This window comes from Notechis scutatus, chromosome 5 (genome assembly GCF_049901735.1).
Source record: "Notechis scutatus isolate UNSWTSFEM ecotype Mainland chromosome 5, rNotScu1.2, whole genome shotgun sequence".
Lineage (NCBI taxonomy): Eukaryota > Metazoa > Chordata > Lepidosauria > Squamata > Elapidae > Notechis > Notechis scutatus.
The window spans coordinates 79,329,471-79,356,925 of NC_142013.1; the positions used below are offsets into that span (position 1 = coordinate 79,329,471).

Genomic DNA, 27,455 nt, shown 5'->3' on the forward strand with positions numbered 1-27,455 from the left:
ATTTGAATCCCACCCATGTATAGGCCAGCACATAATGCTGATCACGCACTTGATTTGATCATTTGCTGGGATAGCCTTCTTTAGATAATCTCCCTTATAGTAATCCCACTGCCATGGACCACTACTTGCTGAAGACCAAGCTTATAGCCACCCTCCTTTTTTCAAGAGTTGAACTAGTTTTCCCCAAAAGATGGGATGAAGCAACAAAAAATTCAGAATACAAGTACTGGAATACTGATCTTGAAAACGCAATGTAGAGCCCATTTGAGATGCTATAGTGTGGCAGCCCCCAGACTTTCAGGCACCAGGGACCACTTCCATGGAGAGACGTTTTTCCATGGACTAGAGGGGGTATGGTTTCATGTGTTGTCTGCATCCTGCAGATGGGGCATTGCTTGCTTGGGCAGACTAATTGCTGGAATGCCATGGACTGATGCCAGTCCATGGACCAGGAGTTGGGAACCCCTGCTATAGTGTATTATGACAATATATTCCAAAAAGTAGTAATGTGATTACATCTACAGATTCTTATACAGCTATCTATTTAGTGTTGTGAGAGAATGTACGAATGTTTTCAACCTTGCATTTAAACACCCATGTTGCTGTGATATTTTCAGTGAGTTCATAGATTATAGCTGCAGCTCGGAGGAGGGGCACTGGCAGGGAGATAGTTGGGGCTGATTTGGCTACAGAGCTTTCTGAAATGACAGAGGATAAGGGCCCTGAGCTGGGACCTCCTCCTAGCATCAAAACATGTAGCGCTGAGGGAAGAGCAGAACAGAAGCATGGCTTCTGCTGAGGCAAGTGTATTTTTATTGATTATTGCTTACATCTGGTCAGAGCTCTATTTTAGAGTGACTGCTAGCAAGTAGTCTTTTCTGGGAACTTGTTCTACTACCTGGAACTCTCTGTTCCTCATGAAAATCTGGAATTACACACTCTTTGGAATTACACACTCTTTGACTTCAGAACTTTCAAACCTGGACTCCAATGTCTGGACCCTGTTCAGAGTTTTGGTTCAATTCTGACAAGACTGAATAACTGAATGTTTGGATGTCATCCACCCTCTGTGGTTCAGGAAAAACATGCCTCTATTCCCAGATCTGGGGTTGATGCATTTATGGGATGCCTGTCATATTTTTATTGTTGTGTTTTTAGTGTGGACTATCTAATTTTTTTCTATATATTTAATTGTTTTAACCATGCATTGGCTTTTGTAAATTGCCCAGAGTGTATTGGAGTGGTAAATTTTAATGCCTGCATGAGGGAGATATATATAAATCTATATAAAAATCCCTATATAAATCTGCATCCACAAGATCAACTCTATGGAAGTGTAATACTTCAGTTTATGGTCCAGTTCCTAGAATTCTATGGGTGTGTAGGAAAAATGAGAGTGATTCGGATAGACAATGTGAAATAAATATGAAAACTGACTTTAGGATGGTTTATGGGATTGAATTATTTGTTGAATGGTTTTCATTTGGGGACAACAAAACGGTTGATTCTCCAAAGTTTCTCAGTGGCTTTCAACATAACTTATCTTTCGAGATAACCTGGCAGCTTGAAGAAATCTCCATTGAAATTATTCTGCTCATATCTGCTTTGAAAGTGGTAGATGGTGATGTTGAGCTTGTAGTTCCATGAATTTGGAGCTCATCCCTAAAAGCTTCATTTAATCTCCAACATTTTTTTAACAGATATTTAACAGTCTGGAAGAGATCATCAGCAGATTTGAAAGCAAATGTTACCAATATGATGATGAGATTCAAATACCTTTTTCTATGACAACATCATAAAACATGACTGCCTTGACTAGTTTGGCTGCAGATGGTAATGGGTTAGATGAGGAAAAATAACATTGAGGCCAGATGGATTGGGAAGACTCATTGGATTTTAATACCATAATTATATACAACTGTCTAGATTATAGTCATACTCTCTTAGAATGAGAAGATACATTGGAGTGAATCTGAATATAGTTTTCTTTCTTTAATGGAGTTTATAATCAGAAACACTTTGATTTGTATTAGTTGATGTGCCAGCATCATCAATTTGTAGAGAATTATGAGAAAGTTATAGTTAGGCTCCAGATTTCTATTTTGTAATTTTCACATAAGGTTGTCCTTCTGTACTGTTTAGAAATTTCAAATGGTCTCTGAAACATCTGTTATATTTTATACCAATTCTGAAATGTTTATGATGCTGCATGCTTGCTTTTGGGAGGAGTACAATGTATTATTTGATGGTGATCCATAGGAAGGATTTAGTAGCAGAAACATAATGCTGGTGAGTGTGTAATGCTCTTGACCTTAAAGAAATATAAAATTAAGCAATGTCTAATACATTTCTTAAGAAAGTAGATTTTAACAGAACAATAAGTAGGATGCCCTGACAGGAGTTATTAATCAGAAAAGGAGCTCAAGATGGGTGGGAGTGTTAAAGGAGATATTAAAAACATAACTGGAAATGTTTTTAATAGCAGAGAAATAGGGAGCAAGAAAAGAAATTAATGAATTACATAAAAAGCTTAGTGAAGGTCTTAAAATTTCATTGTGTGAAATTGTAGAACATGTATCAGAAAACAAAAGTTAGGAGTAAGCCAAGGTTAATAAAGAATGCAAAGAACAACAAACAGCTGTTTAAACAGATCTAGGCAATATAAAAGGAAAATTATCAGATATCAGCTGCTCAATGAAGAAGACAAATTGCTAACAGAAGAGATAGAATTACTCAATTCTGACTTGGTTCACTCAATCAATCAATTAGAATAGAGCTAGAAGGGACCCTGGAGGTTTTCTAGTACAACCCACTCCCCACCCATGGCTTAAGCAGGAGACCTTATATCATTTCAGACAGGTGGCTATCTGGTCTTTTCTTAAAAACCTCCCGTGACGAAGCACCCACAACTTCTGAAAGCAAGCTGTTCCACTGGTTAAATTGTTCTCACTGTTAGGGAATTTGTCCTTAATTCCAAGTTATTTCTCTCCTTGATTAGTTTCTATCCATTGTTTCTTGTCTTGTCTTCTGGTACTTTGGAAAATAAGTTGACCCTCTCTTCTTTGTGGCATTCCCTGAAATATTGGAATACTGCTATCATGTCACCTCCTAATCCATTTTTTCCCCTAGACTAGCCATACCAGGGGTGGGCTGCAAATTTTTTTAACAGCCAGTTGTCTGCCCTAATGATTACTGGGTGGGTGTGGATAGGTGGGTTCATGTGGCTGAGTGGACATGGCCAACTCTATTTCACTTGTGTGGGTGGTCCCTGTATGGGACAGGTAGGGTTGGGGAGGGAATCCAGGGGTCTCCATTGAGGGGTGGGTGGGAGGAAAACAAGATCCAACTCTGTCTCTTTCTCTCTCTCTCTCTCTCTCTGTGTGTGTGTGTGTGTGAGAGAGAGAGAGAGAGAGAGAGAGTGCAACGCCACCAGCCCTGATAGAATTCTTCAAGATTGGGTTGGGCTAGCAGAGGGGAAGAGTGCAAGGTTGCTGCTTCTGAGACGAGGGGACCCGGGACACATCTGGGTCTGGCTCACCCAGCTTCTTTTCCTCTCATAGCCAGCTTTTTGGGCTGTTTTCAGGCTGTTTTTGAACCGTTTTCAGGCTGTTTTTCAGGCCATTTTTGGACCAACAAAAAACAACAACCTGGAAAACCAACCTGTTTTGGGCCCCTTTTTGGACCTTTTTTTAGGCCATATTCAGGCTGTTGTTCACCCCAAAAAAGTCCGAAAATGGCACAAAAAAAGGATGGGGGTGGGGCCACCTGGTGGTCTAATTTGCCAATTCTCTGAACCGTGCAGAATCGGAACAACCAGGTAGAGTGAACCAGTCCGAACTGGCAGCAGCCTACCTCTGGGCCAAAGATTGTATTAACTTTTTTGGCTGCTGCTCCATACTGCTGGCTCATGTTCAAATGATCGTATTCTAGGACTCCAAGGTCCCTCTCACAGTTTCTGTTTTTGAGCCAGGTTTCGCCCAATCTGTACTTCGCCCAATCTGTACTTTGGTTTTTTTTCTGCCTAGATGTAAAACCTTGCTTTTCTCCACATTAAATTTCGTGTTGTTGGATAGGGCCCATTCTTCAAGTTTGTCTAGATCATTTTGGATCCTGAGCTTGTCTTCTGGGATGTTGGCTATTCCTGACAGCTTAGTGTCATGTGCAAATTTGATGAGTTCCCCTTCTATTTCCTCATCTAAGTCATTTATGAAGATATTGAACAGTACTAGTACTTGTACAATGCCTCATAAAGAGACTGATCTCAAACATCTGGAAAACAATGCAGTAATTATCAGAAACCATCATGAAGTTAAGTACAAATCTTTCCTGACTACTTTTATCTTATTTTTTTGATTGGATAACTCCCTTAATAGATTATTGTAATGTAGTAGACATAATATACCTTGTCATGAACTGAAGCATTCATCATGCTGACTAGCAAGCTTGTTAAATGTGGGATGGCTGACAATTAAGGGGATATGCTGTCGTCTATAAAATTAGACTCAGAGTTCTGATCAATGACCTTTCATTGAATTTGAGAGAAATATAAATTAGGATTTCAGAAAGTTCAATCTTCATTTGTTTACTCTTCAATGTTTTGGTTTGGGTGGAGAATAGGGGAGTGCTTATCAAATTTGCTGATGATATAGAATTGGCTGGGATAGATAATATTACAGAAGACAGAAATAAAATTCAAAATGCAAATGAGATCTTGTAATAGTAACTTATTGCACATTGAATAAAACAGACAGAAATATGATTTGATTGCAATGAAGACAAATGCATTTTAGCTGTATCAAGAGAAATAAAATAAAATGTCCAAATCACAGATATGATCTTTTCACTGTATTCTGCTCCCACATCAAATACTGTGTTCAATTATGGGCATCACACTTTTGAAGAATAACAAAGATAATTGGGAAGCTACAAAGAAAAGCTATTGAAATAGCTGCATATGTTTAGTCCTAAGTGACAGAGATGGGAAATGATAGTATCCTTCAAATTCCTCTAAAGGTGTCATGTAGATTAAAGTTAAGATGCATTCTCATTCCAGAATGCAGCACATGGAATAATGCATCACATTATTGGATGACAAGTGATGATTGAATATGAGACAATAAAATAAATTACTAAAGAGGGGATGGAGATTAGATTGTTGGGTTAATTCATTTTGGACTCTCACACTGAGCCAATGAGTTCAAGTCCCACCTTGGCCATGGTGGGACTCATTCTGGTGACTTTGGGCCTATCACACTTTCTCAGCCCTACCCACCTCACAAGGTTGTTGTAGTAAGAAAAATAGGAAGAGGAAGATTTGTTGGATATGTTTGCTGCTTTGGGTTATTTGTAAAAATAATAAAAGGGGATATAAATAAATATAATAAAATAACGTGATGATCTGAAAGGTATCTGTCTATAACACCAGGGAGCTAAAATAAAATCTTTCTTGTAAGATTTTATTTCCAACTAAGGACATTTGGGGAGGGTCACCCCTAAAGGCATATGGTCTGTCTTACTTAAGTTGAGCTTCCTTCACTTCTGGAGTTCACTTCCCAGTACATGATGGGGACTGCCACCCACTTTGTTCTTTCTTTGGAAGACATTAAAATATCTTTTTTGATAGGTCTATAACAATTATTTTTTTCTTTTAAAACATTTTATCCCTGTCATCAAAATAATAATTTTGTTCAATTTTAATATGTTTATATAAGCTAGGAAGTTTCATGTGTTTTAAATTGGCATTAGACCTCTGTTCTAATTGTTTTAGAGCAGCCTTTTCAAATGTGGCAACTTTAAGATGTGTGGAATGCAGCTCTCAGAATTTCCACAATTTCAGCATTAGTGGAGATATAATTTAAATATTTTAAAGTTGTCAGTTCTAATAATCACTCTTTTAGACTATATGGAGATTTAGATGGCTGACTCTAAACAAGTAAACTATAAATAAAAAATAGATATGGTTTAACAAACTTCTATTTCTGAAGGCCCATAGTAATTCTGGAGCAGTGATTAAATTTATTGACTGCTCAAAGTTACTCTGTGGTAAGCCAATACATTAATAATAAATAGTAATAATCAAAGCAATTTTCTTTTAACTAAATTGGCTGGTAATTCTGGCAGCTGCCATCAACACGTTACCCATTTTGGGAAGGCTATGCTAAAAAGAATTAGGATTGTTCTTTTTCCTTGGAACCATTTTGGAGTGGTTCTGCCAGTGAATAAGTTTCACTGAATAAAACAGAACAAGACCTACCCAGAGTCCCTCTTTCATGTAGATGGGCTGTTTAGAAATGTGAAATATAAACAATAAATAACCAGGGCTGATGTTACTATAACCAATGTATACAACTGGTCCTGGAGATAATCTTCTCATATCAAGTAATACAAAAGTTCAAGTAACATGCTGTAATTCCTATGAGTTTTCTTTTTTCTTTTTCTTTTAAGGTTTCTTCTCAGAGGTCTCATCCCAAATTCTGGAAAGCTAAAACAATTAGAGAACTTCTACACTATTTGTGTGAGCAGATCTTTTCATGGTTAAATGCAAAACAATTACTTTTGTTCTGGTTTGCTGTCAGATGAACAATAATTTAAATATTTCTGTTTTCCTAAAAAGGCATATCTAAAGTCGAATCTTACTGAATGGTTGTAAAGCTTGATAGAGGTGTATTTAGGCTATCATCACACCATTCCTTCAGAACAAATTTGATATGATTACCTGCCCATACATAATTTATTTCTTTTCTGAGAATTGAAACTGTTTGATTTAGGGACAGATTGATGGAGTATGTGAAACACTTTACATGGCTTGAAGATTGAACTGCCAGATAATGATGTTGCTTCTTGGAATGATTATGGTGATGATAGTATAGTAACCTCCCAAAAGAAAATGCCTCATTTAAGAATTGTGTCATGAACTACTGTATGTAGTAATGGCAATCACAGCATCCTTCTTGAATAAATCTTGCTAGATCCATGTAGAGAAATAACAGAATGGGAATTGTTCCAATGTAAATATCTTATTCGTAGATAATCAGTACATGATTAAAATGGTTGCTGACTCTGTGGTCCAGACATTTTTAAACATTTAAAGGTTCCTGGTAACCAGCCCAAAGCAGGGAAAGCTATTGCATTGGTTACTTCCGATTTTTGATGCAATCTCTGAAAGGTGACTTTGCAGATTTCAACAAAAATATTGTTTGTATATTTAAATTTTTGATAATATAATATTTTTAAAAAAAGACTTTCAAATATTTTTATACTGATTATATGTTATATATTTGATTTCTGTACACTACTCAGAGTAGTATTTTGTGAGTTGGGCAATATAAATTTGATTAATAAATAAATAAAGATGCATCAATTTCAGTACGGAAACAGGTCCTATTATATACATATGAATAGAATGGTTAGATTTTATGCCAATTAGAAATGAGCCAGAGGGTCCTTTGGACCATCAACTAAGCTGAAAGGGGCTTCATGTTGAAATGTGCTGTTCTTATATTTAAAATATTATATTTATGCTCATTGTTTTAATGACTTGTCCTATCATGTTTTGTACTGTGCTTGTTAACTTTTTATATTATGACAAGATCTTTCAAAAGTTAGAAATAATTTGCATTTTTTTTTTTTGTGGGAGATCATGACTGAAAATGCAAAAAAAGAATATGGAAAAATGACCTTTTGCAAAGATGTTGACTTACTGATTGGTTGATGGTTGATTATATGTATTAAGTTAATTTTTAGTCCTAATGACCAAGTAGATAGATCTTTCCAATAAGATCTGTCCCCAGCCTGGCTCTGCAGGTCTTCCAAAAGTGTATTGACTTCTGCTGTAACCTAATCCATCATCTGGCCACCCTTTCTGTTGAGGTAATTCCCCATTAGGAGAATGAGCGCATTTGAGACGTATTTGAGAGAAGTGTTTGAATAATACAACACAACACACAGATACACTGTACAGTAAATGTAGGTTTTTTTACTTCCAGAAACGTGTAAGCAAAGTTCAAAATAGGCAGTCCAAAGTCATTCACAGGTAAATCAGTCAGTTTTTCAATCCAGGGATAATCCAATAACAAAGTCCAGTGTCAAAAACAGTTCAGTATCAGACTTACATCAAATCCAGTAATATCAGTCAATTAGAAGAAATGGAGGAACGGCAATACTTTCCAACAGAAGGAAACAGAGATACTCACTCAGACACACTCTCTTCTGAGACTAAGACTAAACAACCCAGGTTTCTGTCTCCATCTTATGGCCGTTTGAGAAACCACACCTAATTACAGTTTTGCATTTTCTTAAAGATACAGTTTTAAAATGTTTATCCTGGTTTATATATTTCTAACCAAAATAGCTGTTAGGTGACTCATATTCCTAACATTTTCTTCTTATATTTTTTTATCATGATCAACTTCTCCAGAGAGCTATTTTTGTATAAAGTGTCCAAAGTATGATAATTTCAGTCTGATCAAAGTAACTCTGGATTTATTTGTTTATTTTCCATTGTTTGTTTTCTTGGCTATTGGTGATAGTGAATATTGCTAGTTTTCTCCAGCATCAAAGTTCAAAAGCATCAATATTCTTTATATTTGGCTTCTTCAAAGTCCAACTTTTCCTTCCCATACTGTCACAGGGCATACCATTCTTTGCATGATTCTGATCTTTGTAAGTACAGACATGTCATAGCATCTGATTATCTTTTCCAATGCCTTCATTGCTAGTCTGTGGCATACTGTATTTCTTGAGTGCTAGATGCTTTTTTGTTTTATTTTGTTATGCTCAGTACTACCATAAAAGGCACACTTCAGGATATTTTCTCAGTTCTACAATGGTTTTTGTACCTGCTGTCATTAGTTTAGTCTTTTTTAGACTTAATCTTGAAAACAATGATTATCTGCTTGAAATCGTAGGATGGAACTACTTTATTCCTTTTCTTTAGCTTGATTTGTGATCTGATCCAGAGCCAGTCCCTGGCCATCTCTTGGATTTTATAGTTGAACTCTTCAATCTCCTTGTCCCAGTCATATAGTCAATTGATTTCTCTGTGCCCCATTTGGAGATGTCTCTATGTATTGCAGAGGCATCATTTTAGTTGTATGAAGATGATGTTAGAAATGATAGGATTGGCAGGAACAGAAATTTAATTATAATTTTCCTGCTTTATTTCTATTTTCTAAGCCATACAGACCAGCTAATCTTATTTCCTCAGTATTTCCAACTTTGGTATACCAGTTTCCACCCTCAGGGGCTGCATCTTGCATGTTCTGTCAAGATATGTCTCAGATTGAACTTTCAGCTGTATTTCGGATTGAACCTTACCATACAATTCTTCTGCATGGATAACAAACAGATTAAAAGGTGTTCATGAAATCTAATAGCTATTGTTTAGCCACTGACTGCATAGTGCCTAAATAATAATAATATCTTTGTTATATTTTTATTGACCCTGAAAGACATGCTGATCTTTTATTTTTTTAATGGTGTCCTAAGTAGTAAACAGTACCTTCTCATTGAAAGTATCCTATTCTAGTTCATTTCAATTTACCAATGCCTAGGATGTCAGCATGTGGTAGATTTATTTCATTTTTCCTCTGTTCATGCTTCTATGTTTAGGTATACAGGTAAGAAAGATGAACTTGAGAGAAATATTAAAGAACAATTAATTATCTAGGCAAAAGCGTCTGAAACATGTTAAAGTCACAAGAAATGAGATGAGATTCAGAAACAACTTAGGCAACATCTCCCTGATTCAAGAGAGTATAAGGGGTGATGGTGGAAGAGTTACACTACAATTACAGTTGCAAAATTCTGTTAATGTGACCTATTTCAATCAAGCTTAGTTCTAAACTCTTTGTAGAACATTTCCTGAAAGAGCTAATGGTTTCTTGTTGAAGTTCAGGATGATTTATTATCATTGCCTCTTATGGAGTAAAATGATGCTTTTGTGGTTGTCATTAAAGTGATCATCTGTCTCCTGCATCTTCTTGTATTGCTACTTCCTGATACAGGTTTTGGTTTGGTTGTATGAGATATGTGTGCTAATTTATTACTTATTTGGGGTTAGGGATTACTTTTTTAATGATTGATTTATGGAGATGTATTCCATGTTCTTGGGTGGCTTCACCAAGGGAGGCTCATTCGATTTCATTGTACACATGTTGTGCATTGATAATAAAGGTTTGAACTGAAATTGGTTTACCTGGAAAAACCTTCATACCTTGAATAACCCTACTGGAAATACATAATGCTGGCATACAGTTCTGATGTTCTTCATTTTTCTTTTCCAGAAATAGTCCCCTTGACTATGATGAAGCAGCACACTAGAATTTAAGAATATTTTTTTAAGTATAATACATTGGCCCTCCAAATACTGTTTGATTTTTGTAGTGCCATGTGGGAATGACCTTGGGAGACAGGGGAAGAGCCACAGTTGGTCAACAAGTAAGATTAGAGGCAGCTTTGGCTGCATCAGAATTGTGGGTAAACTTCTGGGAAAGGATCCTCCTTAGTTTCTTGGGCTGTAAAGCAATATGGGAGAAATTTATTTTTAGATTTACAAGAGTCTGATAATGTAACCTTACAAGAAAATAGAATTAGTGTGCTTCCTGTCTGGACTACCTCACAAAGCTGATGTCAATTTTGCCAGTCTTAAAATACATACAGGATGTCCTTGACTTATGACCACAATTGAGCCCAAAAATGTATGCTGCTAAGTGAGACACTTGTTAGACAGTTGCCCCATTTTATAATCTTTCTTGCCACAGTTGCTAAATGAATCACTGTAGTTGTTAAGTTGGTAACATGAGCTTCCTCAATGACTTAGCTTCTCAGGAGATCACAAAAGGTGAATCACATGACCTTGGGACACAGCAACTGTCATAAATATGGACCAAGTGCTGTGTGTCTGAATTTTGATCATATGATCATGGGGATGCTGCAATGGTCGCAAGTGTGAAAAATGATCATAAGTCACTTTTTTCAATGACATTATGGGCATGAAATGAACAGATGTACAGTAAGTTGAGGACTAGCCTTATTTCCTCATCTCCTTCTCTGGACTAAACTAAAGGATTAGCTGCCTCTTATCCAACTCTTATTCCCCTGGCTATGGCTCTTCCTCCTGTCTCCCAAGATCTAATCTATCAATCTTTACCTCTACCTATAGGCTATTGTCAAGGAAGATTGGAATTATATTCCAGCAATATCCAAAGATTTATAAATCTGCCACCTCTGATTAAGAAACTTGCAAGTAGAATGTGAGGGTGATGGCCAGGGGTGGGATTCTACCAGTTCGCACCTATTCTCTAGAATCAGTTGTTAACATTCTAAGCAGTTCGGAGAACTGGTTGTTAGAAGAAATTACTGGCCTAATCCTGTAAGAAAGGAAGGAAACATTCTGGTGTTGCTTACAGAAACTGCCTCTCCGTTAACCCTTATTCCATTCTTGGCAGGACTAGACTTCCTGTCTCAGGAATGTCTCTGGAATTTTTCCCCCTCCTTTGCTGGCACTTTGCTTGTATGGTGTGACCATTCAAAGTTACAATGGCACTGAAAAAAGTGATTTATGACCCTTTTTCACACTTACAACTGTTGCAGCATCCCGACAGTCATGAGAGGCCAGGAGAAGAGATGGGTGCCTCGATGTGAGTGATATTGAGTTGGACACACCCAGCCAATAACATGACCACCAAGCCATGTCCACCCAGTCACATGACCATCAAGCCACGCCCACCACTTAAGCCATCCCCACAGAACCTGTTGTTAAAAATTTGAATCCCACCCCTGGTGATGTCCAATATACTTTCAAACATACAAACATATGTAAATATATACACTGCTCAAAAAAATAAAGGGAACACAAAAATAAGACATCCTAGATCTGAATGAATGAAATATTCTTATTAAATACTTTGTTCATTACATAGTTGAATGTGCTGACAACAAAATCACACAAAAATTACCAATGGAAATCAAATTTAGCAGCCCATGGTGGTCTGGATTTGGAGTTACACTCAAAATTAGAGTAGAAAAAAACACTACAGGCTGATCCAACTTTGATGTAATGTCCTTAAAACAAGTCAAAATGAGGCTCAGTGGTGTGTGTGGCCTCCACGTGCCTGTATGACCTCCCTACAATGTCTGGGCATGCTCCTGATGAGGTGGCGGAAGGTCTCCTGAGGGATCTCCTCCCACACCTGGACTAAAGCATCCCCCAACTCCTGGACAGTCTGTGGTGCAACGTGGTGTTGGTGGATGGAGCGAGACATGATGTCCCAGATGTGCTCAATTGGATTCAGGTCTGGGGAATGGGCGGGCCAGTCCATAGCATCAATGCTTTCGTCTTGCAGGAACTGCTGACAAGACTCCAGCCACATGAGGTCTAGCATTGTCTTGCATTAGGAGGAACCCAGGGCCAACCGCACCAGCATATGGTCTCACAAGGGGTCTGAGGATCTCATCTCGGTACCTAATGGCAGTCAGGCTACCTCTGGCGAGCACATGGAGGGCTGTGCGGCCCCCTAAAGAAATGCCAACCCACACCATTACTGACCCACTGCCAAACCGGTCATGCTGGAGGATATTGCAGGCAGCAGAACGTTCTCCACGGTGTCTCCAGACCCTGTCACGTCTGTCACATGTGCTCAGTGTGAACCTGCTTTCATCTGTGAAGAGCACAGGGCGCCAGTGGTGAATTTGCCAATCTTGGTGTTCTCTGGCAAATGCCAAACGTCCTGCACGGTGTTGGGCTGTAAGCATAACCCCCACCTGTGGATGTCGGGCCCTCATACCACCCTTGTGGAGTCTGTTTCTGACTGTTTGAGCAGCCACATGCACATTTGTGGCCCCCTGAAGGTCATTTCTCAGGGCTCTGGCAGTGCTTCTCCTGTCCCTCCTTGCACAAAGGTGGAGGTAGTGGTCCTGATGCTGGGTTGTTGCCCTCCTACAACCTCCTCCACGTCTCCTGATGTACTGGCCTGTCTCCTGGTAGCGCCTCCATGCTCTGGACACTACACTGACAGACACAGCAAACCTTCTTGCCACAGCTCGCATTGATGTGCCATCCTGGATGAGCTGCACTACCTGAGCCACTTGTGTGGGTTGTAGTCTCCGTCTCATGCTACCACTAGAGTGAAAGCACCACCAGCATTCAAAAGAGACCAAACCATCAGCCAGAAAGCATAGGAACTGAGAAGTGGTCTGTGGTCACCACCTGCAGAACCACTCCTTTATTGGGGATGTCTTGCTAACTGCCTATGCTTTCCACCTGTTCTCTATTCCATTTGCACAACAGCATGTGAAATTGATTGTCAATCAATGTTGCTATCTAAGTGGACAGTTTGATTTCACAGAAGTGTGATTGACTTGGAGTTACATTGTGTTGTTTAAGTGTTCCCTTTATATTTTTTGAGCAGTGTATTTAGGGTACACACACACACACACACACACACACACACACACACACACACACACACACTGTTTTCAAACTATCTCCACACCAGTCAATAAACTAGTGACTATATCAGGCTTAGAAAATTATTGTATCAATTGATTTCTTCTTGATCCCAGCAGTTGTTTAATTGTGCAGAAATACGTACCACAGCATATTATAGATGCACTACCAATCCTTATCTAAAAGCAATAGAATGAACTTTAGAACGACTTTTTTCTCCAGTTAGTTGCCAAAGAGTAACCTTTTGAAAAATGTTATCAGCTTGATTTTGGAAATGATGTAACCCAGAAACCTAAAACTTTGAGAGGTAGCATATTTATACGAAATAAATGGCAATTGTTTTGATAGTTTTCAACACTGAATGCAATCTTCTTGGCAACAAATTACATTGTCAGATTTTTTTTTAGCTCAGTGAAGAGCAGTAATTTGTGATTTTGAATTTGATCTACTGCAGATGAAAATTACCTAAAATTGGTATTGTGCAGAAAAATAAGTAAACAGGTGGTGAAAAATATACCTTATGGCATATGACCCACTCAGGTCAGAATTCAGTAGCTGTATGGGTAGATGGATGATAGGAAGACAGTCCTGCAAATCTTAGTAGTAAAAGAATATTGTATTTCTGATACCATTTTAGACATTTTTATAAATTGAAGAATAGTAAAGTGTAAGACTTTGATATATTGCCCACACTTAGATGGCAGATTGTGTGAAAAAGCTGACAGCTGAATTATAATTCTTTGTCAAAATGTCTTTTCTTTGATTGAACATTTGTGTTAGCTGAATGTACAGTTGCGTAATGGTAATTGTAGCTGTAGAAATCCAGGTTCAGATCTTCAGTCAACTAATGAGGCTTCACTAGATAATTTTTACTGAGTCACTGTCTCTCATCCTAACCATCTTTTAGAGTTGTTGTGAAATTGCAATAGTAAAAAGTATTTTATATCTTGCAAAAACATATAGAAATTATATCCATAACACTTACTATGATTAAAAAAAAATATAGTGCATGATTTTGAACAGTTGCATATAAGCCATGATTATCAAATGGCTTGAATTTTCATATTATAAATGATTAGAATGATAGAATTGGAAAAGGCCATTTAGGTCATGATATATCTCCCTCCTTAGTACAACCATGGAAATTCAATAGGGGACTAATTCAGTCAGTCTCTTAATTCTGGGCTTTTGTGTCTGTAAAAATGAAAGGAAATTCAATGAGATAAGGCAAGATGAAAAGTAACAAACCATGAATCTCACTGTTATCATTGCTACAATCTGATGTCTGTTGCATTCATTCAATCAATGAGGATAGCACTTGGTTTTGCTTTCTTTTTAACATTTTTGTTCATGCTGATCCTGTAGGCAATGGCTTTTCTAATAGGAGCAACTGCTCAGGTTTTTTCATGTGATTATCTCCATCTTAGATTTTTGAAAAGCATTCTGTGTGATCTGAAATGATTGGTAGGAAAAAGTGACAATGTAGTCTGCCCAGGATCTTTTAAAGGTCTATAGTGTCATGTCCATCTCAACAATTCATGATAAGTTATATTCTAGCTTAGCTTCTGATTGAAATACTCAATTTCAAAAAATAGAAATGATCATTTATATATTAGATAGATTTTTAAGATTCGAAATGGTGTAGTACAAGTAAATTCTTAAAAAGAACTTAGGGTTCCAATCAAATGTTTAAACACCAGCATGTTGTATTGACAGTGTATTATATTTAATGCTTAGTCAAAAGAGTTCAAGATTCAACTTAACTGTAGATTAATCTTTTATATATAAACAGATTTGGTGCCAAGAGAAAGAATAGGATTTAAATGTTGAATAAATTTCACATTTTCAATGCTCTCTACTGTACATAAAGTAATTACAAAAATTGGCATATTTATGAATAACATTTTATGAATATTTAACATATCTAAGAATAAGATTTAAGTATATAAATGAACAAAAAGCCAACCATAGTACATAAATATTAAAAACACTCTGATCTGTTGTGCAGTTTTACCTACACCAAACCTCTTTCAGTTTCAAAAATAATTAGAGTGGTTCACTTGAATGACTGCATTTGGAATTTTTGAAGTAAACTTTAATATTTGTGAAGTAAACTTTCTAATGAATACATAAAGTGATTGATGATTGCTTTGGAAACAAGTTCCATTTCCATGATTTCATGCGCTATTGTTTTTCTCCGAATGGATTTCTAGAAAATAAATACAATAATATTGGGTCAATAGAGATCTCCAGACCACCTGATTTGCTCCTGGATCTAATAATATTTAGCATCTATAAAATATTATCTTAAATTGCTTTGCATCCATTTCTTAGGAGTTATTATTCAGTGACACTTGGAGATGCAGTATTACATTATCTAGTGCTCCTTTTATTTTTCCTGTACAATTCTCTAACCAATATCTGATTTAGGGTGAATGCGCATTAAACAAGAAACCATGACATAGCATTACAAAGACTTTGCATCAATGACCCCCACCTTTCAGGCATTTACAGCGAGAAAGAAATTTGGGTGTTTTTATTTTTTATTTATAAATCCAAGAATGGCAGTGCCTGACTTGGTTGTAGTGTTACAAATTTTTGGTCAGAGACATCATATACCTCCGTTGTGACTAGGAAAATTGAAATATGCTATACTATCACTCTCAGCTAAATAATTTTATTTCTTTTTAGAACTGAAACATGAAATCCATGTTTGGAAGCTGACAGCCCAGAGAATTAACCCTGCAAGCAGAGAAGAAACAGCTGTGAAGTGCCTCTTAATGCAAAAAGTTAGAACTCTAGAGTTCTTGCTAAGGAAAAAGCTCAAAACTTTCCACAGGTAATGTCAAGCTCTTGATAGCCAGTCTTACTGTAAACAAGACCTACACAGAATCATCTTTAGCTTTATCATAAATTAAAGTGTTAGGATTCAGGGTTTCCAGGCTTAACAACTTTAAGATATGTGGACTTCACTTCCCAGAATTCTCCTCCCAGGAGGTTGAAATTGACACATCTTGCTGAGCTTGAAAATTACTGGATAAAGTTATGGAAATCTCAATACCTAGACTACTTTTATTTAAGTCTCATATTTAAGGTAATATTCTGTATTTTCTTTCAAATGTCTCTCTGGTCAAACAATGGGTTGCTTGCCCATTTCCTGAAAAACTAAGAAATATGCAAATGTACCTCCAAATCAGATCCAGAGAAAGGGGAAATTGACCTGAGAATATTTAACTATGGCATAAAGTGGATTAAGAAACAGAAGTCAAGGTGCAGGATGAAATCTGGTTTGATAGAGACTTAACATGATGAAAAAGCAACAACAATAAAAAACAAACTTAAAAATATTTTTAATTAAACACATTAAATGTAAATGAGAAAAACATTTGAAAACATATCTGTATTATATATCTCAATAGGAATCCTGCAGCTGCTATAGAGTGTACATTTAATAGGAAATCTGAGTTTTCTATTATGTGGTAGTCTAGGACCATTCTAAATTAAGCAATTGCTTAGAATTACATTCCTGAATCTTTTAATTTTGTTACCCCCAACTACAAGTATTAAAAAGAGCAACACTATTAAATAGCTCAAGAAATTCTATTGATATTCATTGTTAGTGAAATATCCATTCTTTTTAAAATCATGAATTGTTAGGAAAAAAATTATGTGGAGGGTGAATCTCTTTGGGTCTATCCATCAGCTAGATAGTTCTCTGAAACTTAAAAGGAACAAATCACAATTGGTATTGTCAGAGGAACTGACAAAAGAAAGATTCATCTAAAAATGAGCCCAAAGATGCCATTATTTTTTCCTCTGGTCCATCCCTAGAAAATAGGCAATTGCAACTACTCCATTCTAGGATCTTTTATCTTCCCTCCAGATTATCTGACCCAGCACCAGAGATGGTATTCAGCAGGTTCTGACCAATTCTGGAGAACCAGTAGCAGAAATTTTGAGTAGTTCAGAGAACCAGCAAATACCACTTCTGACTGGATATTTTACAGTATCCTTCCCCTGCTATGCCCACCAAGCCACGCCCACAGTACCGGTAGTAAAAAAAATTGAATCCCACCACTGCCCAGCACAAAATATATGCAAACTTTCCTCTATTTTTCAGCAAAATGCAACATACCCAGACTGAATGAGCAGAGAGCAGAAATACACACAGAAATGCAACATATTTTTTTGAATGGAGAAGGAAATATAGTGCTTCCTATAGCCACTATTGATAAAATGCTTTAATGTATTATATAAATTATATTCTCCATGCATCGCTTATCTTGTTTTTAAGGAGGAAGCACTAGAGTTAAAAGTATTCACAAATTACAGATTTATTTTGGAGCATGTTGGCATTTGACTTGGGGACTAAATTTACAAACAATAGTGTGATAGTGTCAATTTCTTGAGCTTTGTGTGAAGATTTTGACTGGGTATGTCAGAGACAAAAAAAACAATATAAAATATAGCTAATATTTCATGAAAATATAACCTTGTTGCTTTTGGATAAATTAATTAGATACGATAACTGAATATATCACAGATGTTGTGCATTTGTAGATAGTGATCCAAAGTTTAATGAGGCACAACACAAATTCTTCTAATCTTTTGGAGATCCTGTTGTAATTTATAGGTACTGTTCGTCACATTTAGGATTAGCATTTCAGATTCTTTGGAAATGTGGAGAAATTCCAGTTTTTGGAATATAATAGTATCATGTATTGTTTAAGATAGCTATATGTTGTGTCACTTAATAATAATTGGATATGGAACATAAATATTAAGTATAATTACCGGTAACAAATAATGATATAAGTTCTTTTTCTATTAGTATGGTTTATATATATATAATTTCAGACAAATTTCACAAGAAGATAAAAACTGGGAAACAAATATCCAGGAGCTCCAAAAAAAGGTAAAAAATTCTGAGAAATGTTAACCTACATTTGTAATGTTCTACTTTTCTTGATATTGAGAACAATGCCAGTGTACAAAATCTTCTATTTTGAAATTTGCCAAGGACCCAAAAATACAATTATTTTGAGTCTGAAGTGCACATATAGGTACTCTCCCTTAAGGTCATATCTAAATAACTAAAGGTATTTTAGAACACTTTGTTTTATTTCACAAGACTATCTTTGTCTGAAATAGAAAATGGTCTGTTGCTTTGCATCTTGGAAGAGCAAGTACCATTATACAATTGTAATGTAATTCTTTATTATGCTCAATCTCAGTAAAATCTCAATAAAGAATAAAACAAAACCAAAATAGTAAAACATTAAAAACAAAAGCTGGTACGAGGGTATAAGGAACAAAACAGACTACAATAAAACAATACAATTATGTTGCAGAAATCAACTTCTGAGAATACAAGCAATAAAACAAAAACTGAGTAATATTTAAGGGATGATATGTGTGATGCAGGAAAACAAGCCTCAAACTGTTGCTGCCAGATCAGTTTACTGCCTTGATTAGATATTTGATATTGAACATTATTTTGAGTTCTAGGTTTGAACAAATGAAGCAGTGTCTGTTTATGTTTTCAATCATTGTCCTTGAACACTCAAGGAACTGAGGAGAATAAATTCCAGCAAGTTCTTTAGATCTTTGGAATATGCAATATTTGCTTTCTGTTACTTGCTAGTCAGCTCCCCTCTCTACAAAGCTATCTGCCTCAGGATGATTCTACTTGTTATTATTTTTTATTATATGCAATACAAATACAAAATAAAATGATAAGAAACATTAAAAACATTCAGCAGACAATAACTAGTGAGAAAACTGAGTTTCTTGGGAATTTGATTAAAAGAAAAATTAAAAATCAAGTGCAAATACTTTTATAAAAAGCACAATATAAAAGAAAGTGACCCTCATTTTACATGCATACAGCTTTCCCTTAAACTTTCCTTAAAGTTGCTCAGTTAGACTTTCAGTACTTTGAAATATGGTAATAATAAGATTCTTCTAACTTTTGATACTTTAGTTGATCAAAATATCTGGCTGAGATGATGCTAAGTAGTTGATTGGCCTTCTAAAAATACATCTCTTAGAAGATTTGTCCATAGCTATAATGTATAGCCTTCCTGCCAAGTTAGATGGATGAAAATTTAATGCTAAAAGATTTTCCTGAAAGATACTATAATATTGCATTTTCTGCCATATAGAGCTTTTCTATCTTGTGAAGAAATCATCAGGTGGATGTCACTGTGGATAGTCCTAAATAGTAAAAGGATATACTTAACCAATAGTCAAAGCTCCACGTCTGCAGATCCACTTTGGAAACACTTTGTGGAGAGCTACATTGAGTCCACATTGGGCTATTTGAAAAAAATTATTAAAAAATTTGTACCAATTCTGGTGATGTAGAGTTGCCAATCTGTCGTAGTTAGATGAGCCATACTTGAATCGTCATGCTTGGGTTGTTAGTAAAAATTATTCCATTGTTTGTAGAGATAAAATAATATAGCTAGTGATGAGAATTAATGGCTGATGACAATTTCTTGGAGTTGTGCAATATATAATTCAAATGGGAACTCTGCCTTTTGCATGGTTATGACTCATAACAGCTGCATCAATTTCTAGAATTGCTTGTCTGTACAAAAATCCATCTACATGTTCTGTAACACTATTTCTGAACTGCCTCTAAGACACTGAAGAATGCTAAAGATTATTTAATTCATCATGGCGGGAGGGGGGTTATATTTCCATTAGCTAATAATTATTTGAAAATGTTTTAAATAAAATATCTGATTTGATTTGACTGAGAGAGAATCCAATCCTTATGAATTAAAGAAGTCCTTAAAACTGCTTTATGCATTTGTGTTGCATTCGGAGAATACGGTAGCTTCTTCAAAGCTTCTGGAAAAGAATGCCTACGGATTGGATATAGATATGTGGTAAACTCTCTTTGTAATCTGGGATTTGATGGACAGCATTCCTAACTGTACATTTTAGCTTAATGCTGTTATCAATTTCTTGCAGATCTTCCCTGCAATGGAAGGTTAGGAATAAAGATTCCACTGCAAGTTTTTCTCATTCTTAAAAATTTATGGATCTGGAATACAGATAGTTTCCTAAAGTGGAGGTCTATGTCAAATTATTTATTTCATTTGTTTCTAAATGAATGTTTGTGCATGGGGGAAAATCACAGTAAATACTATATCCCATAATAAATGAATAAAAGTAGAAAAAAAATACAGTGTTCTACCTGCATTTTAACCATAATTAACACAATTTATCAATAACCTGACATAGCTGTTGAGAGGCTGGTTAGTCGTGGAATGTATGGCTCCTGGTACTTAAACATTATTAAGAGACTTTCATTTTGGTATTTCTGTTCCTGATATAATAAGAAAAAAAGCATGAGATCTGATTTTATTTCTATGATGAAAATAAAAACTTCAATTGAGATGAAAGACTTACTGCTGTTCCCAAGATTGTCTACAGGGTTCTACTTGGAAATGTAATATAAATCTCTAAAATGCAAATGTGTTTCATTCTAAATTTAAAATATTGTTTTCACACTTTAGATGTTTCCTCTGCCATTTTAATAAAAACATATATTACAGTCATATTTGGTTCTGACTTGGGAAACATGCTAGTATGAAATTGGATATTTGATGACTATTTCCACTTGATTCATCTATTTTTTTTCTTTTGAACAGCACAGAATAACAGACAAGTTGCTTCTCATCAAATGCCTGATGGTTTTAGGAATTGTTATTCTCATGTACTTTCTCAATTCATTTGTTCCAGGAATTCATTTAGATCTTGGTAAGCTTCATTTGGATTATTTATTGGTGTTTAAATTTGTTCTACTTTTGTAGGAGAAGAGCAGGCAGAGTTGGGGGCAGAGTTAGGTGCATTGTTAGTTTAGAGTTGTTGTGTTCCCACAAGTGCTCCAAGTCTTACCCCTCCTGAATTCCATTGACTGTGCCAATTTATCTGTGCCAATTTAGTGTTGAAGTTTAGTTGACCACATTCTTATGTATAGGAGAGGTCTCTTCCAGCCCTGGATTGCTGTGCTATGTAGTTTCTATGCTGCAATTTCACAAATGGTCTTGATTCTTTGCGCCTGACAACTTTAAGTGCAGTGCTCCATGCAGGTTTGTGTGTGTGTGTGTGTGTGTGTGTGTGTGTGTGTGTGCTTGTGTATATGTATATTCTTAGGCATAATTCCTATACAGTTCAAGACTATGTAATTCTATCTCATTTGTTGAAGACTTGATGATACATTTCTTATATTGCATTATAAAAGATTTAACTATTTTCTCTCTGGTTTTTCCTGTTGCTGAGTTCTTGCTGATAATCATATAAACCAAATTCAAGGCCCAGGGCTGGATCCAGCCTGGGGAGGTGCTTAGATCAGGCCTGTGGGGTTGCCTCAAAAACAGCAAAAGACTGGCCCATGGTGCTTCTGCCAGCAAAAACGGAGCTTGTGAGGGCCCCAAGATCCATTTTTTCTTGTCGAGGGTTGCAGGAGGCTGTCGCAGCTGAAAATGCAGCTCAGGCCCCATTTTCACTGGCAGTCACCCCCCTGACATGAGTGATGTCATGTTGGCCATGCCCATCTTGGCCACGCCCCCTCCCCCGCTCGACATCAAACCCAACCCTGATGTGGCCCTTGATGAAATCAAGTTTGACACCCCTGATATAAACTATAATTGAAATATAATTTATATATTGTGCTGCTAGTACCACAACCACTGTATCATTTTTTTTTAAATGGAAAATAAGATTCTTTTTCTAAAGTTCTTGGTCTGGGTTTGTATGGATTCTTAGATTTTGTTCAATGATATTTTAAAGAAATGTGTCATAGGTTGGATTGAAGACATTTTATATAATACTTTAGAACACAATTTAAACTACTCTACATACTTGGATTGCAGAGGACACTCAGTAATACATTTTCCATGTATAATTTTAATTTTTAGTGAATGCATATAAAAGAGAGCCTAGCCATTTCTCTGCATTTCAGAGCAGTGTCCCAGTTATCTTCCAAACGGCCTTTCCTTATGCAGTGAAATCTCAAGTTAGTAGACCTGGATATAATGGGTGTTGCATGAAATGCATCAGTTTTCATAATCAATTAACTTGATTTGCTTAATTACATAATTAAACAAGGGATGCAAATTTCAATATTCAAATAATGCAAATTGACAGAAATTGGGTGATTTGCATCATTTGCACAATGATGTTATTAGGCAAATAATGCAGATTACAGTGCAGTCACCTACTCAATGTCAGATTCTATGAATAGTGGACAACTCTCCACACAATTAGTGAAAATGAGTTTTTGCTCTACTACAATTTCAGTTGTAGTGAGACTGCTTTTAGAAGCGGAAAATTACAGAGGAAAATCCAAGTTCAGGACCTAGGAACATAGAACTGTGCTTCTTTTTGTATGGTTTGCCAGCCTTGAAATATACGTTTAATATGGTAGCAACTGCAATATTTAGTGCTACAAAAGTAGTACTGCCTTTATTTTTAATGAAATGCAATTGTGTTAATATCTGCTGATCAATAGAATATGTTAAATGTTTCATTTCTAATGCATGATTTATCAGGGCTAGCAAAAATATTTTAAGTATAGAGGTATACATTTGAACCTGGGAGAGGTTTTAAGTTGTTTTTTTATTTAATTATTTTTGTTAGCGGCTTTGAACACTTTTTATCGGAAAAGCAAGATTGAAATACTTTAGTTAACTAATTTTCAATAAATTTATGCTAAGAATTTTGCAGTGCTATCACCAAATTCAATCTTTGGAAGAGAATTACTTCTACCTGTGGAAAGATACTAGATTAGCACTATGTCCTACCTAGGTTTAAAACTAAATATACTTTAAAATTCTACAAAGCTTGCAGTTCTTTTAACACTAAGGCCTACATCTCTGCAATTGGTTACCATTGGTATCCAACTGACTTCTCTTATCAACATCCTAGTTTTAATTTGATTTAAAAGTTATTCTCTTCCCCTGGAGAACTATGTTAGCTAGAATTTTTTTTTTGAGAAAAACAGGGACTTTTCACAAACATGTAAATGCAAAGGATATTTAGGAGAAATTGGGGGAATTATATCTTTGAGGCTGAAACACAATGTTTGCATGTTGGAAATGAGTTTCTTTATGCATGTTCTGCCAAAATATTCTTTTTCTATTGATAGTGACAGCAGAGAGGGTAGTGTGATGAAAATATTAATTGTCTTTTCCTGATGCATACTTTAAAGATGAAATAGAATTTTAGCACAGGAATGGAAGAAAAAAATTATTTATTTTAGATTTGAGCACCATCTTATCTAATTGCGTATTTTCAAATCAATACATGGATCAAAATTTAATTATTTTTGAAAACTGCAGATCTTCAAATTTTGCTAAGCCCTTTGCCAATTTAAAAAAAATATGTTAAGAAAGAGTCTATATCATAGGCATCTAGTATAAATCTCAGCGAGGAAAGAAGGATGAACTATGTGTTGTGGTATAATAAAATAAACCCTCCCATTTATGGTGAAATTTTAAAGGTGACATTGGTTTGTGTCACAAGACTATATGTGGACCATCGCACAGGGAGCGCCAGCGAGGCGCGCGTCTGCTTGCTGAACCTTCACCCCCCCCAAAGGTGGCCCCACCGAACGGGAGAGGACCAAGACTCAGGGGGGTGGGCGGGGCAGGACAGACGCCCGACAAGGAGGCCACGAGGAGGGGGCGCCAGCAAGCAGCCTAAAGGGGGACTGCCTGCCGGACAGTGTCTCAAGGAGCGAAGAGCCGGTTTGGAGGATCTGTTTATTTGCGACCCAATGGAACCCTATTGTAACATTTTGGAAGGTGCGGCGTGTTTGGGCGTGGCTTTTATTTAGAGCAGAAAACCTGTTGCGCCTTTCTTACAAGGACTGCTGCTTTCAGCCTATCTGTCACACTTTCCTGTTGCTGCCTCTCTCCTAGCTTTCAGCCTGACAGGTGGGCAAGTATGTATGTTTCATCACGTCTCCCATGAATGCTTATGCTCTGCACAAAATGCATATATTCAATGAAAATGTGTTATGCTAAAGAATCTGTGAAACCAGTTGAAGAAATTTGATTGGTGGAATCCAGAAGGGAGCCTTCTTTACTTCCATATTGCCCTTTGGAACATGTTACACCTCCCTGGTCCCGAAGTGAAGCAAGACCCGTTCTTCTGGCCTCCCAAAAAAGTGTTAAGACCAGGCTCTACCAATTGGCATGGCTATTGAAGACTGATATGAAACCCTTGGAACGGCTGGTGAAGTCAGGCTGCTCCCTTTGCCTTTTAAAAAATGTAATATCATACTTTTATCTTTATTCTTAACTCTGTTTTAATTTTTTTGTATTTATGCTTTTCTACCACATGTTTTTTTTAATTATAAACTGTCCAGAGTTTTGTTCCATCATAAAAAAGAACTGAGAAAAATCACAATTTGATATACTTGCTACTTGGTACTCAACTACTTTGAAACGCATCAAATTTATACTCAATGCATTTTGATGTAAAATGTTTGTTCCAGTCATAATTTGTTTGATACTCAACACACAAGCTAGAACTTGTGGGCGTTGGCTACCTTGTGATTCACTAGATCAGTGGTTCCCAAACTTTTTAAGTCCACCGCCCCCTTGGTGCTACAAACTCATCCTCGGTGCTCCCCACCCAGAGGTGGGATTCAAATTTCTGTGGGTGTGGCCTAATTTGAGGGTGTGGCTTGCTGGTCCTGTGACTGGGTGGGTGTGGCCAGGTGACTGGCAAACCAAATACAAGTGGTCCTCACTTAATGGGTGGTTGTTTAGCAAGTGTTCTAATTTATGACTAGCCTCCCCAGAGCTACTTGACCTGTTTTTGGAGTTTTGACAGCTTTAGATCAAGGGTCTAAATCCCACCCCTACCGGTGTGTGTGAGAGAGAGGGAGAGAGAGAGGTTGGATCAGATCTCTCTCTCCCACCAACGCCAGAAAGCAACCGTCAGTCAAAATTCATATTAGTGGTTTATGGGATTTAAAATTATGAGTTTGGTGGTCCCTGAGGTCCAAAAGTTTGGCGACCCCTGATCTAAAGGGGTGAGCCTGAGAGAGAGAAAGAGAGAGAGAAAAGAACGAGAAAGAGAGAAAGAAAAGAAAGAGAAAAGGGAAAGAAAAAGGGACAGATAAAGAAGGGGGGATGGAAGGAAGGGACAGAAAGAAAAAGAAATAAAGAAGGAGGGAGGGAGGGAGGAGAAAGATAATGAGATATTTATTCTAGTCCAATCACCTGCTCCAGCAGGGTTAGAAGGGAGTGTGTGTGTGTGTGTGTGTGTTCTCCTTGTAATTTACCAGTACATTTTGGTTTTGCCTTCTTCAGAATTGGTACTGTAATACATTGGGGAAAAGTAATTTTTTAGGTTGGAGGTCTGGTCCAATGGATCCTGTTTAAAGCCTCAACAAAATGTGAGAGCTTCCTGATAGTCTTGACCATGTTTCATCCACAAAACTTTTAATAGAAGCCAAAGAGGTTTCAATGTGCTGGCAAAGATGCTTCACTGTGGAAAAGGGCCTCAGTCTAAACTAGGCCTCATTCAATCTGATGCATCAGGTCTCTATCTCCCTCCCTCCCTCCCTCTCTCCCTCCCAGACTGGCTTTGCTCTACTTTCCTGATGTGCCTGCGGGGCCGGTGCTTCGAACATGGATGGATGGAGAGGGGGGGAGGGAGGGAGGGAGGGAGAGAGAGAGAGGGAGGCAGATAGATAGATAGATATATTGGTAGATAGGTAGGTAGGTAAGTGGTAGGTAGGCAGGCAGGCAGGAAGACAGACAGAACTTTTGGATGGATGTATGGATATGGATAGGTAGATAGGTAGGTAGGTAGATAGATCTATATTGGTAGATAGGTAGGTAGGTAGGCAGTCAGGCAAGCAGTCAGGCAGGCAGACCTTTTGGATGAATGTTTGGATAGATAGGTAGGTAGGCAGGCAAGCAGGCAGGAAGACGGACATACCTTTTGGATGGATGAATGGATGGATGGATGGATAGATAGGTATATAGATAGATCTATATTGGTAGATAGGTAGGTAGGTAGGTAGACAGAAAGACAGACAGGTAGGTAGGTAGGCAGAAAGGCAGGCAGGCAAACAGACAGACCTTTTGGATGGATGGACAGGCGGACGGATGGACAGACAGACAGACAGAATGTGACAGTGGCGGCACTTTGGGAAAGGAGCGGTGGTAGCTTTTCCCAACATGCTGCTGCATTCGAGGCAATGGTTCCGGTGCGGTACAACAGTCAATGGGGTGAGCCTGCAGGGCCAGCACCTCGAACGCCCCCCTGCCACCTCTTAGTGTTCCCAAGGGGGCTGGCAGAGGGACACTAGGAGGTGGCAGGGGGGCATTTGAGGCGCAGGCCCTGCAGGTTCACCCATTGACTGTAGCACTGCTCTGGAGCCAGCACCTCAATGGGTGAAACTGCAGGGCCAGCTGGCGCCTCGAATGCCCACCTGCCACCTCTTAGCGCCCTTCTGCTGCCCCCTTGGGGACGCTAAGAGGTGGCAGGGGGGCAGCACATCAAACGCAGCCGTGGCGGCACATAACGTGCCACCGCTTCCGTATTGGAGGTGCCGGCTCCGGAGCGTTACTACAGTCAATTGGTGAACCTGCATGGCCGGCACCTCAAACACCCCCCCTCCGCCTCTTAGCATCCCCAAGGGGGACAGCAGAGGGGCGGTCAGAGGCAGCAGGTTGGCGGCATGTCGAACACGATGGCATGTAATGTGCCACCACTTCTGCACTGGAGGCACTGGCTCTGGAGCGGTGCTACAGTCAATGAGTGAACCTGCAGGGCCGGCGCCTCGAACGCCCCCCTGCCGCCTCTTAGCGCCCCCCTGCCAGCCCCCTTGCCTCTTAGCACCTCCCAAGGCATCCCACTGCCCCCCCCCCAGGGGCAGTACCACCCACTTTTGGAACCACTACACTAGATTATTATTTTTTATAGAAAAAATTGTTTGGTTCTCATCATTTTGAGTATTCATTATGCCTCC

The 27,455-nt window shown here is 37.6% G+C and overlaps 1 protein-coding gene across 3 annotated transcripts in view; it reads left to right on the plus strand.

The window, feature by feature from the left end:
* The window catches only part of OCA2 (OCA2 melanosomal transmembrane protein), a 193,017-nt gene that overhangs the window by 107,467 nt on the left and 58,095 nt on the right, over positions 1 to 27,455 (plus strand). For all 3 annotated transcript variants that reach the window (XM_087967115.1, XM_087967114.1, XM_087967116.1), the window contains 3 exons: positions 16,139 to 16,286; positions 18,305 to 18,362; positions 21,112 to 21,220. In XM_087967115.1, the coding sequence (XP_087823241.1) occupies positions 16,139 to 16,286; positions 18,305 to 18,362; positions 21,112 to 21,220 (315 nt within the window). The remainder of the gene's footprint in view (positions 1 to 16,138; positions 16,287 to 18,304; positions 18,363 to 21,111; positions 21,221 to 27,455) is intronic.